Source organism: Betta splendens, chromosome 2 (genome assembly GCF_900634795.4).
Source record: "Betta splendens chromosome 2, fBetSpl5.4, whole genome shotgun sequence".
In the NCBI taxonomy this organism is placed as follows: Eukaryota; Metazoa; Chordata; class Actinopteri; order Anabantiformes; family Osphronemidae; genus Betta; species Betta splendens.
This window is the reverse complement of record NC_040882.2, coordinates 15,402,718-15,415,795: the sequence shown is the minus strand read 5'-3', so window position 1 is coordinate 15,415,795 and position 13,078 is coordinate 15,402,718. Positions and strand designations below refer to the sequence as shown.

At 44.2% G+C, this 13,078-nt stretch overlaps 1 protein-coding gene across 8 annotated transcripts in view; it reads right to left on the bottom strand.

The window, feature by feature from the left end:
• Positions 1 to 207: 207 nt before the first annotated feature.
• sorcs2 (sortilin-related VPS10 domain containing receptor 2) overlaps positions 208 to 13,078 on the bottom strand; it is a 183,921-nt gene continuing 171,050 nt past the window's right edge. For 2 of the 8 annotated variants that reach the window (XM_029140045.3, XM_055505601.1), the window contains exons 14-28: positions 10,655 to 10,762; positions 7,709 to 7,829; positions 7,477 to 7,610; positions 7,151 to 7,270; positions 6,633 to 6,804; positions 6,360 to 6,546; positions 5,882 to 6,015; positions 5,563 to 5,686; positions 4,880 to 4,992; positions 4,666 to 4,788; positions 4,488 to 4,587; positions 4,343 to 4,390; positions 3,862 to 3,964; positions 2,497 to 2,702; positions 208 to 2,136 (exon numbers count right to left, since the gene is read on the bottom strand). In XM_029140045.3, the coding sequence (XP_028995878.1) occupies positions 2,075 to 2,136; positions 2,497 to 2,702; positions 3,862 to 3,964; positions 4,343 to 4,390; positions 4,488 to 4,587; positions 4,666 to 4,788; positions 4,880 to 4,992; positions 5,563 to 5,686; positions 5,882 to 6,015; positions 6,360 to 6,546; positions 6,633 to 6,804; positions 7,151 to 7,270; positions 7,477 to 7,610; positions 7,709 to 7,829; positions 10,655 to 10,762 (1,855 nt within the window). In that variant the 3' untranslated portion in view covers positions 208 to 2,074. Of the gene's footprint in view, positions 2,137 to 2,406; positions 2,703 to 3,861; positions 3,965 to 4,342; positions 4,391 to 4,487; positions 4,588 to 4,665; positions 4,789 to 4,879; positions 4,993 to 5,562; positions 5,687 to 5,881; positions 6,016 to 6,359; positions 6,547 to 6,632; positions 6,805 to 7,150; positions 7,271 to 7,476; positions 7,611 to 7,708; positions 7,830 to 10,654; positions 10,763 to 13,078 lie in introns of all 8 variants that reach the window. The other 6 variants (XM_029140052.3, XM_029140061.3, XM_029140068.3 and 3 more) reach the window with 6 other exon arrangements.

The following is a 13,078-nucleotide window of genomic DNA, read 5'->3' as shown; positions in this document are numbered from 1 at the left end:
TCTTAAAATACAAATATTTAAAAATATTTCTGTACTGTAATGAAGATTCTTATGCATTTTTGTAGTTTCGTGACAGATTTTTCAGCGCAGACCTATTGCCTGTGTTTAATGTTAGTCTAGTAAATGCATGTGGGTGAAGTCTGAGACACCATGTGGTCCTCATCCCAGAAGAAAGTTAACATAGAACCACCAGATAAAACCAACAGACAAGTTATGAGTGTGATTTATTCCAGGATGCAGGTAGAGACTATGCGTATCAATGAAAACACACAATTGTTTAAAAAGCAAAACCAATAGATCAGACAAATCATTAAAACGATAAAAACAGCAGAAAAACTGTGATCAAAATTACTTGAATGTGTGAAAACCCTTTACCATCATATTGTAACATACTAAATCAGACTTTTTTCCCTTAAAACGGACGATGATACAATGACGACACATCACTAGTAAAAACCAAACAATATGAGCAGAATATGTACAAAAGATGAATTCAGGTGTAAATGAGAACAAATGTGATCTGCTCTATCAAATACGAGACGACCCAATGGGTGATGATGGTGCTGATGGTGTCAGCAGACTGTAACGAAGAGCTGACTCAGAGTCTGTGGAGTTTTTCCAGTTGCTGTCTGGTACGTGTCAACAGCACGACGTACATCATTAGTGCAATCAAACAAACAGGAAGTCTTCAGCCAAAGGCAACAGAAATACTAACCAGTGCTTACATACTGTATCAAAAATATCCATATACACTCGTCAATGTGGAGGTCACAGGTTTCTGCGTAAGACAATGTTTCCAGTTGACGATGAAAACCCAAGAAAAATGATCAAACTTGTGAGATTACGCGGAAAATATCAACAATGGACACATGTGAAGCAGGCGATGGAGTGAACGAACTAAAAACGCTTCAAAGTCTGGACACTCGCTCCAAAACAAAACTAATATGTGAAACCGCTGTGTGTTTGCTAGTAGTGTAAAACACTCACACGCAAGTCAAAGAGAATATGTACAAAGTGAAGATTATTCATATTTACACATTTACAACTGAACATTTAAGGAGACACGATACCACCGTGGGCTACGCCTAATATAGGCTGATTCGCTAAAATATAAGAACTACACCTTCCCCCACAACAGTGACCTTTGTGTCCAGAGAAGCAAGTCCACTTTAGACCTCTGACCAAAAAAGTGGAGGAGAAGGAGGGAGAAGGGCCAGGAGCATACTGTTACTAGAATAAAATGAACTGGACAACATGGAACCAAGCAGAGTAAAAGCTGCTGATTTAGGCACCAAGCGACGGACGATGACTTGTGTTAGTCATGATTTGAAGGAAGGTAGGAATCAGATCAATGAACAGTTTGAGCTCTCCGTGAACCTGTGAGTGGGAATCTGAGAAAGTGCAACACAGCGTTTTTCATTTCCTATATTCCATGAAGAGAATATTATTGCCTTTAAAGCCTGAAGAGGAAATAAAACAGCAGAACAAGAGTAAACATACATTTTCCTTGATGGACATTTACTGCTTGGAATTCATCTCATCCATCATCTGTGCTAGTAACTAGCTGTGGTTTTTCCATCATGGTCTACCTCTCTTTGACTTTGAGTACTACTGGAGAGAGCAGTGCAGTGAGTCCAGCTTGCTGAGGTCGACAACAAGTGACACACAGAAGCTGTTCAAAACACAAATGAGTGAGTATCCTTGGTGCGATGCCATCACAATCTCCATCCTCACCAGGCGTCAGTGCAGGTTTTCAGGGCTAAAGAAGCGAGGTGGGCTCCAAGTCATGTACAGTAGATAAATCAGAGTGCCTCCCGTTCCATGACGGGAAGAGAGCGAGTGGGTGACAAGATGGAGCTGAGGGAAATGCCTCTCCACCAGGCTCGGCCCATCAAGCAGTAGAATAATCACACCACAGTTGGAAGTCTGGGGTTGGGCAGACCATCAGTGGAAATAAAGGGTCCAAGGAGGAGGGGGAAAAAACAGGAGAAACGAGGAGGAGGAGGAAGGCAGAGCGGAGTCCCTGTGCTTGTTAGCCAGCGAGGCTAGGTCGTTAGCACCACCACGGCAGCCATCAGCTGCTCAGGTAATTTTGTATTTCTCGGGAGGTGATGCTCAGGATAACTGAATGGTTGCCTGGCAACAAAATGGAGGAAGAAAGAGAAGACAAATGAGCCAAAGTCCAAAGTTCAACACCAGTGTTATCATATCATATCATATCATATCATATCATATCATATCATATCATATCATATCATATCATATCATATCATATCATATCATATCATATCATATCATATCATATCATATCATATCATATCATATCATGGTGCCATCTGACCAATGCATATGTTTCATATGATGCTGTTTAGCAGTAAGGATGAAACAGGGGAAGTCTTCCAGTACCTTGGTGTGTGTTAGCTGCTGGTGTTAGTGGCTTGGTTTAGTAGCAGTGGTTAGTGGTAGTCCTTATAAGGGAACGGAAGGCGGGGCTACCTCCTGCGTTACCTAGAGTCTGAGCATCCAGGTCGTCATCGATGAACTCCTCGCCCTGGATGATGTGCTGGGTGTCCTCGCTATGGTTGACTGGGCTCGTCATCTCCTGTTCCTTCTCGTTGTGCATCTGAGCGTAGACGCTGCGTCCGCCTGGGAGCTTCCTGAAAAACAGTGGGGGATAGGCATCCTCAGTCCTGAGCCGAGGACTGTGGGATTTGTTGTTTTTGTAAGATGGGGCTGTAGGTTTGCACTGCAAGATTCAATCCATGTGACTTTTTTGGTGAACATGTGTTCAGGACATGAGCAAGTGAGGCTTGGTGGCTTATTTATGTGAAAAGTAAGCATGCAGTTTAAACAGGCATTGTACAGTAAGTCAACTGTTTTGGAAAATTTGACCATATGAAGATATATAGTTATACAGTAACTATCTAAGTAACTAACTCCCTTACACCTGGAAGCATTTAGGCTTCTGTGAAAAGTTGTAGGTCCCATACTGTACCTGTAGGTAAAATGGTTCATATATTCAAATCACCACTTAAATTTCCCTAAGTTGATAAACCCTGAACTTGTCTTTTTGTTTATTGCTGTGACTCCTCCTTAAAACATTTTTGTGTTTGTGGCAGGTTAGCTTACAAGAATAACTCAGCAACCTGTTACTGTCATCATTGTCAATAAAAATTCTTACTGACATGGCATGGCGTTTTTATGTTTCCTGTTTCCTCATGTTTATGGAGAACCTTTTACAGTATGCACTAGAGATATTGGAACATATTTGTTCCAAATAATATTGGGGTTTTAAAATTGTATCATTAATATTATAGTTCATCCAACTGCTTCTAATCAGGAGGACAACTCTATGGACCAGAAAAGGGAGTTTTTGTAGAATTTATTTTTTATTTACTTATTTTCTTGATTTATTGCTGCTTTCTCATTCTTTTGTTGCATGAATGTGTGCACTTGAATGCGCCTTTCTTCAAAATGGATGGAACACTGGTTTAGATTGTGTTTTCCTTACAATGCTGGTAAATTCAACTGTAGCCTAAATAAATAGGTGGAAATGCTAATTTTAAAATATCGTCAACATTTTACAGGACTTTCCTTGACAGTCTGAGTTGACGTTCTCGATCCCTCAGCTGTCACAGTAACGTTTGAACACATTACATTAAACATTAAGTTTTAGGCTTTTTCAAAAAAAAAAAAAAAATGAAAACAACAACATAAAAAAACAGGCGGACGAGAATCACACAATAAATAAGAGAATATAACATAATATACAAACCAATTGGTTTTCCAATTTTGAATAAGATATTTTGTCTTTGTTTTACAATAAATACTTTTTTTTTTGGAAAACATGCCATTGCTCACCTTTTGAACTTGTAGAGGATAAAGGAGCCAGTGGCAATGATGGTGATCAGGAAAATGACTGCTAGAGCCCAAACACCTGGACCTCCGGCTGTTCCATGGTAGCCTAGGTTTTAAATATATCAATGAAGAAACATCACACAACATACTTTTGTTTCATAAATCTGCAATTAAGGAAATAACTGTTGTTTTGAACTGTGTGTGTGTTGCACTAAAAATAAAAACTAGTATAAGAACTGTAAAAAGTAGAGATACAGACATACAACTTCAATTGTCTTTTAAAAACATCCTTCTCAGATAACAAGAGATTTGCGGGATAATCAAGTGGATGAAAAGTACAGCACAGCAACAGCACAGACAGGCTCAGACTAGATAAGATTTGGATTTGTTAGGAAGCCAGGAGAGGGAAAAGTCACAGGATCCAGATTGTTGAGGTTAACTGCATCCACACAGAAAGCTGCAGATGTATGTTTCAAAAACGCACCAGTATTTGTTGCTGTAGCTGTTGAGTCATTAGATATTAGACCTAATCCTTGAAAATAAACCAATAACATGCAATTATGATTTAAAAACAACAACCAGTGATGTAAATAGCTGACAGAATCAGACGTAAAGCATATTAAATATACCTGCGTTGGGGTCAGCTAGCATCACTAGCACTTGCTGACCTCCTCTCACCACAAAGCTGACATTGTTGTCGTTGAATGCCTGTATGATGGCTGGAATACGCTGGATGAAAAAAAAGCAAAATCTAAATGTTAGGCATGTGCCTCCAAACCTCTAAGACAAAAATGTTTGTGTATGTACCTTATCTACAAACATGCCCTTCTTGGCTGGTTTGTTGTCCAGTGGAAGGACGTACAGGGCAGCAGTGGTGGGGAGACCCGGCTTCACCACCGTAACCAGGGAGTCCTGAGGAACACCTGTGGTCTGAGGTCAGGTAGGCAGGAGTCAGTCACAGCCTAATGTTTTACTGTTTGTATGTTTTCCACCTTGTGAACTTGAGAGTATTCCTGTGAACCTTGGTGAGCATTTTGGTGACCACTTGGCCAATGTCCTCCCTCCACTCTGGGATGTTTGGGTTGAAGCGGTCCAGGTTCCTGCTGAACCTCAGGGGGATGACGTGGAAGTCATCTGAGATCAAACACAACCGTGGTCAAGTCAGCGGCATGATCCATAACTCACAAGAAGCTGTGCAATCATGATCTTCATGTTTAACAATCTAGGGAGCTGCACCTGTGTGCAATCTGCGTGATTCATCTGCACTAAATGTTATAAGTGTGCAGTTTTTCCATTGCTGCTGATGGTTTAGCTAATGCAGCGTCATTCAGAGTCAATTGAAATTCATACTTTTGTCACAAACATGCCTCTTGAAGGCACAGATGTTTATAGAAAGTGAACGGACATGATTCATCCTGTGACGCACTTATCGACAGCCTCATAGGATATAACACACTATTTCAAGGCAACAGAAGGAAAATGTTTAGCAGCAGGTTTTCCTCAGTTATAAAGCAATAAAAGCTGTTTAACGCTGAGTTCTCTCTCTCTCCCCATTACAGTATCATGGACAGGTAAGAATTTAGTGAAATGATCACATTATAGAAAATCATGTACAGTAGATAAGAGGCAATATGAAAAGTAAGTGAGTGAGACTGATGACATGGGGGTGAAGCAGCTGATGCCTCTGAGTTAAGCTCTGTTTACCGTAGACTCGGACAATCCTGGAGTCCTGCACCATGGAGCGACCGTTGGAAACCTGGACTGTGACCGAAACCTCTCCTTGTTCTGGGAAGTGAGTCAGAATTGAGTTCTGCAGACTCAGCTTGGGCTACGTGAGACAGAGACACAAGACACAGAATGTTATTGAGTTCATGTCTGTCCATAGTTTGAAAGTTGTCATAACCTTGATTCAGGCTGTTGCCTTTACAAGAGTTTGTTAAACTGTCTGACATTAGTTACGGGGCTTTAAAAAGCTGAATCTGAACCTGCTGCATTAGTCACCACTATTACTTGTTGCCTTCACCTGCTTGTTGTTTCCTATCCACCAGTAGAACAAAGTCATGTTGGCCTCAGTGGGAAGAACTATGGCCGTCAGATTGACCTCGTTTTTGCTTTGAGCAATGGGAACCACTTCTAGGTGCACTTCCTGTAGAGGAGCTGAAAGAAAGATACACATAAAGTGACGTGAACTGAGATGTGTGGTGAACCTTTTATCATGAATGAATGTGGCTCTAATCTAAAGCAATTTGGGCTTTAGAGCTGCACAAAGGCATTCATCTCTTCAAAGTTACACACCAAAAATAAAGCTCAATAAACATTAACTGAAATCTTTTCATGAAGTTTTATACAAAACATTTCAGTGTTGGATATAATTAAACAAACTTAGAAAGTTATAATAACACTATGTCTTAAGATCTGTCTCCTTTACAGCATGAGGTGAGATGTTATCGTCATCTCTCTACTGTCTGTCATCATCTACCAAGTGTTGAAAAGGTTCCAACCTGTGACCTGGATGTACATGGTGGCTTCCTCGTGTCCTGCCATGTTCTCCGCCTTCACCGTGACCTTGTAGATGCCTGGTTTTTCGTAGCGATGCTGAATGGGCTCGTCTGTCACTGTTAGGTTCAGATAAATGGCCCGGACCCCGTCGCCGAGGTCCACCTGATACTTGGTGCTGCTAGTGTCGCCCTGGCGCGAAGGAACGATGACCTTCATCAGGTTTAAATTAAATGTGATATAGGGAAGAAACAACCTCGCAATCACTTTCATCCTACCTGTTCCTGGTGAATGATGAAGGTGATGTCGTCACCTGGTGCAACGGCCAGCATCTGCCCTTTGATGCCGACTCGCAGTCCTCTAGGGGGCAGCAGAGGGCAACTGTGCTGCTTGGTGCTCTGCTGCCTGTCGAGGCCGCCTTCACACAAGTTAGTCATCACCTTTTTGTAGCTGTGGCGAAAACAGGGTGTGGAGGTTTACATTTGTGGTTGTCTTTTTTAATAGTGATTTTTTAATAGTGATGATGATCATCAGCTCTGTCTCTAACGTCGTGCGTTAGAGACAGAGCTGAGCTCTAGCTGGACGGCAGAAGCTGGAGGACACAGCTGATCTGTCTCCGTCCAAATCAAAAACGTACACTCTGCAACTGCTCATAAATATAGGTCATTATCAACAGCACAGGTCTGACTCCAGCTACATTATTAATGTACAGTCTGAGGGGAAACCGAGTTAGTCCAGCATACGTCTTGAGCCACTGTCCTGAATTATTCTCGCACTAATCTGATTGATCACACACCCGGTGCTGGACGCGTAGCTTTGCCCCGGGTGGCAGTCTTCAGGCGGTGAGTCTGGATCATGCCAAAAGTCAGCGAAGCAGCGTCCACTGTCCGCGAGGGAGCGTTCAAAGCCATAGTCACTGCACACACATGCACACACAGAGGATAAACACATGATTATGTTCATTTTATGAGTTTTTATAAGATAAGAATGATGGGCGCCCATTGGGATAATGCTAGCTCGTAGTTTTCAGAAAGTTATAATAACACTATGTCTTAAGATCTGTCTCCTTTACAGCATGAGGTGTCATTAGCAGTGAGCCTAATGCTGCCAATCGGGCCTCACCAGTTGAAGTCTTTCTCGGTGCACTGACAGGGTTTGGTGGTAAGAGCTGAGGTGTAGCTCTTTCCTTTGATGCAGAACGACGTGTCCTTTCTCTTTCTGAAGCTCCGCTCCTGGCCCATAATGCACTTCTCCCCCTGAGAATGAAAACGGACAAAAGTGACAATTGAGATTCAAGTCTGATCGCGCACAAGTGTGTCAAGTAAAAGTTTTTGTGTGTGTGTGTGAGAATTACATGCAGGTCGGTGAGCTGCCAGGACTCGTAGTCGGACTCAGTGCACTGACGGGGGAAGGATTGTCGGAAATCCACTTTGACCAGTTCCCAGTCTGACCTGTAGCTGATGTGACCAAACACACTGCAAACACACAAAGGATTTCACTCAAAATCTACACACACCACATACAAGACACAGTAAAGGGCTGTGGTGGCGTCCACACACACTGAGCTTCTGGCTCGTCCTCTGAACAACTCGTCTCCAGTAACTCTGGATGTTCAGCTTATCTCCCTCCAGACTCTATTTCCTCTCATCTGTGCATGTTTGTCAGACTAATTTATAGCGCTGCTACAGAGATGCGTTCACGATATTAGCTTCTGTCGATTTCCCACAAATGTCAAAGAATTCTCTTCATTTTAAAAGGGAAGTTTTCAGACAACTGAACTGAAAAACCTTCAGACACTGTTTGCTCAGAAATATTAATTATAATATTCATATTTGCCAGTTTAACCTTATCACAACAACTTTTAATCCAGTCTGAACCAGACCGTCCGATGGAATTAATGCGAAATAAGCAAACTTAAAATTTAGCTACATGTAGAACTGAAATGTAAAGTGATAATTGCATCTTCCTCTGACACCCACGTCATGATATTCCCTTTATGACACAGCTTGTCATCACAGCGTGGGGTTTGGAGTTCTGAGCAGTTTTCACCATCTCCACTAGATGGTGATGAAAGACAGGGAATCAGTGTCACCTGCGCTCATGAGCTCAGTTGTCTTGTAGCTGAGCTGCTCTGCGTTCACCTCGCTGACTCCAAGGTGAGCGTGACTAATGCGTCTTCACAGCGGCGTTAGGAGGAAGCAAGCGATGCCTCCACTGCACATCCACATATGCTGCTGTTCACTCTTATCTGTTCACTCGTTTGTTTCTCTTCATCCGCTGGGGGAGGGTTGGGTTCTCTCTCTCTCCACTGTATCTCTAGCTTCTTCATTTAAATCCTCCTATATTGTCAATTCCAGACTTCTCTAAGACAGAGATCTCCCATATTCCTAAAGTCATGAGTCAAGGTAGCTTCAAGCCACAGTCAGTTCAGTTGATGAACACATCTGTCAAGTGATGGAAAAGTATTGTTTTGTGGTGTAGGTGTGACATATTTGTTGTTTGTTTTAATCATTGCTTCATTTGCTCCAAGTCATGCTGAACTCATAAAGTCATAAATTTACTAAATCCATTTCCTCTGGTCTTGTGCTGTTATTGAATGTTTTTTTATCTCAAATTCCAGCGCTGTACAGATTAGCACCACGCTGAGTCATTACTAATGCACGGAGTAAATATGCTGTACTTGTACTTCATCAGTGCTCATTTCAGAATCAAGTCTGCTTTGTTCGCTGCAGACTCTGCGTTGATTTAACACGTCTGACTGGTTTTGAACGGCCAAGTCGGAGCCGTAAGAGCTCTAGTGGACAAATAACACTCTAATGAGCTGAGTGAAAAGAAAGCAGCACTTGTGAACAATAGGAAATGTGTCCTTTCATAATGAAACCCAGCTGAATGTGAGAAAACATGACCAAGAATGTGTCCACGCATCGCTTCAAGGACGGGTTTTGTGCTGAGCAAGACTATTAGAATGGGCCGCGAGTGTCTGTGTGAGTTTGTGATGGAACAGAAGAAGCTGCTACGATGGGTCTCACAGCGCAGAATGTGCAGTATGGGCCCACAGAGCATGTCCAGTCTCTGATATCTGACCAGCTGTCATTAACATGAGTGCTGGCCGGTGGCTGCTCCCCCACCTGTCCTTGGTGCTAAGTCACCGCTCAAAGGCTTCATTATGGGATGGCAGGCTGTGCCGTCAAAAATCGAAGTGCCACAGTGAAGAAATAGAGCCTGTTTAATCTGTCAGACACGACCTGGCCTCAGCACCCTGGCCGCAGACCCCATCTCACTGGAGACACTATATATACGTGGGGGTGAGTGACTGAGCCAACCTGTGTGTGTGTGTGCGTGTGCGTGTGTGTGTGTGTGCATGTGCGTGTGTGTGCGTGCGTGTGTGTGTGTGTGTGTGTGTGTGTGTGTGTGTGTGTGACACCGTCTCTTTGCCCTTCCCAGCAGATTACAGCTGGAGGCCGGGCCTTATCTTTGGGCCAAAGCCTGGAGTCCAAGATGATGTGACGAGTCTCACTCCAGTTAACTTACTGATGGAGATCGAGCACGGGAAAAAAAACACGAGCAGCGAAAAGAGAGCGAGTGAGGCAGAGCTTGAAAGACATGAACCTACATAAACAGTTCTGTCTGAAGCTACTAATGGATGAGTCCGTCCTGCCAATATTCAATAATTATAACTAGGCCAAGGACTTCACAGGCACTGACTGTAAAACGCTGTTCAGGACAACAGTATCTCCAGTTTCTGCACCCAGTCAGTGGCCACTCTGTTGCACTCACTGTATTAGCACAGTTACCGCGGAACAAAACATTCGGAACCTGTTATTACCTTAATAAAAAGGCTTTATATGACTCACACTTCAACAGCACAGACCTACCAACGAACAGCTATTCTGTGTTTGCTTTAGGTCTGAGGCTGTGAGTCCTAGAGGGAGGGAAGAATACGGATCAGAAGCTCAGAAATATAATGTCAGACGGGGGGAAGGTCAGATGGAGGAGGGAGGGTGTGGGGAATGCATGGGCCTCCACTCCCATCAACAGCGGTAACAGCAATTAAACCCTCTGCTCGAGAGGATCTGGAGAGAGACCAGCTGCCGTTAAGGCCTCGTTTTGAGAGACTGTTAAGCACAAAAACCGGATCTCCTTTAAATGTAGTGTACAACTACATCTGTCTTTGTTAGAAAACGCACCGGAACCATGGAGAGAAAGGAGAACAGAGGTGTCTGTTTGCTCCAGACCACATGCTTTGAAATCCATTTAACCCATATTGTTTTTTTTTTGTTGAAATTGAGATTTAACTCACGTCATGACCAGGGTCTCGTCTCCGGGCTCGCTCAGGAGCCCGTCCACGAAGACGGAGGTGCTGGTGAAGTTGTGAACAGTCCACGTTTGCCCTTCGTCGATACTAAACCTGTGGACAAACAAGGAAATTCAAGTAATCAAACTGAACAAGTGACTATATTTAGTCCAAAGGCTGAAGCTTTTGCGTTAGTTGTACGCTGCGAGACAAAAATAGACAGACAAAATAAACGTTACAAATAAAAAGCATTTCTTTAATATCTGTGCCGGAGCCACTGCACAAGGGCAGCCATCGGCTCGGCTTCCTGCGCCGCGCTGAAAGCTCCTCGGCGCCGAGGAGATGCGACGGGAGGAGGACGGATCAATGGCCGATCGAGCTGTTTGCCGCTCGCACCGCAGGCGGCGCGCGGCGACGATGAAGGGCCACAACGAGGCCATCAGCAGGTAAACACGCACGGCTACCGACAAAGGCAGCGCAGACGCACGCCTGTTAAACAGCAGCGCCGTGGGGACGGCCTCAGGGCTCCAGTCGGACTCCACCAGAACCCAGAACCTCCTTCAGGTGCGTCCAAAGAAGCGTCTGTTCTCCAGCTCAGAGATTTAAAGAACCTCTAGTTCACCAAATGGATCGTCGCAAATTCTTTTGCCATTCATGCACTTTAATCCCAAACCGATGCTTCACTCTTTATTACAACACCTCCTATAAACACGCCTTTGTATCACCTGATGAGACGCCGCTGAACTAATTATTTTGCGGCGTCACCTCGACCTCCACAGCTTTACATGCTGACGCAGCCGCCCCTCTGCCTCCATCTCATTTCGGTAACCCTGTAATCACATAGATTAACGGAGGAGACCTAGAGTTATGCTCCGCGCCGCGCGAGAACAAGGCGCATTTAATGTGGAGCTAATAATGAATCATAACGCGACGTAACGCGGTCCCGTCCAGACGTCGAGCGGCGGTGGCATCTCATTTCTCAGCCTGCTGGCTTCTCATAATTAATTGATACGGAAGCCTCGTGTGACTTCCTCAATGCAAAAACAAAAACAGCCCGAGCGAGCCCACGAGAGCAGGAATTATCTAAAGTCATTTCAGAGTGTGTGCGTGCGTGCGTGCGTGTGCGCACAGTTGTCGCTCTTGAACGGCGCTACACATTTCGAGTGGCCGTGAAAACGGCTTTACTTTGATGCGCGCGCCGCTAAAACGACGACCCGACGGGAGCAGAGTGTAATTATTTCGGAGAGTCAAAGGCGCAGAGGAGGCCTGGCTCCAGGATGCATCACAAGTGTCTGAATGCAGAGGACTCCGCGGGAACATTTTGGGTCAAGCACGGTTTTTACCGGAGACAAGTACCGACTCTCTGCTAAACTCGTCTCCACCTGCTTTGGTCTGTTTCTGCACGTCTCTTATTCCAGGTGGACTTGGCTCCTCTCGGTTCTGTTGGCTCGGGTTCTTTCTGTCTGCAAGGTTAAAGCGGGGCGCCGAGCGAACGCAACCCCCAGCTGGATCCTGATGCCCTCAAGCATCACTGCTGGACACCAGGCTTCCAGAGATGAAAGCTACTGAAATCTCTCTTCTTTTTTGCTAAATCTCTTGGTTGTGGGATATTACATATATTTGTACAGAGCTTTTAGTAAATGGGGCTTTATTTCCAATTACAGGCTGCAGAATGTATATGGTAGTAGTAGAAAGTGGTTCATGAAGTTACTCATATTACAGCACTATATGTCCACTTCTACAAGTCTGCAGTACAATGATGAAGCTGCTGTGGTACACTATACACACACTGAAGTAGCAAAACTGGAATAAAATGGTTGTTGAGTCTGTAGTTCTGACCTCACAATGATGCTTTTCACCATCCACACCTCAAATGTTGCTCCAGCCCATACCTTCATTCTCTGTTATGGAGCATTTGGGAAGGAGACAATTATCTGGGGCCATAAAACCCACTGGAGGAGAGGGTCTGGCTCCGGAACAAAGAAGCTAGAAATCTTAGCACCCGATGAGACGATCGTATTATATCATCATTTTGCGAAATGAAGCGGCAAGAATCATGTTCGTTTCATTTGCAGGAAGTTGTCCTTTCTGCAGAACAAATTCCTCACGCTCTCACAGCTCCGTGGGTCCGTGGCGAGGTGTTTACTACAGCTGGGTATTGATTTAGCCGGGACACAGGGAAGGGAGAAATGCGAAGGACAACACTCGCTGGCGTTGACTGAGGGACAGACGAGGCCCATCTGAAAGGTCATTTGATTTGTCTGTGTGATAAATGGTTTTTTGAGTACTCCCTTATCTGTGGTGCCTCATTATTTCATCCTTATTTATTAAGGTTGAGGAGATAACATCTTGCTGCGCTTGAAATTGCCTGGATGAGCTGTTGGCAGCGAGGAGGGTGATCTTAAATGACTTTGAATGGGTACAGTGCTG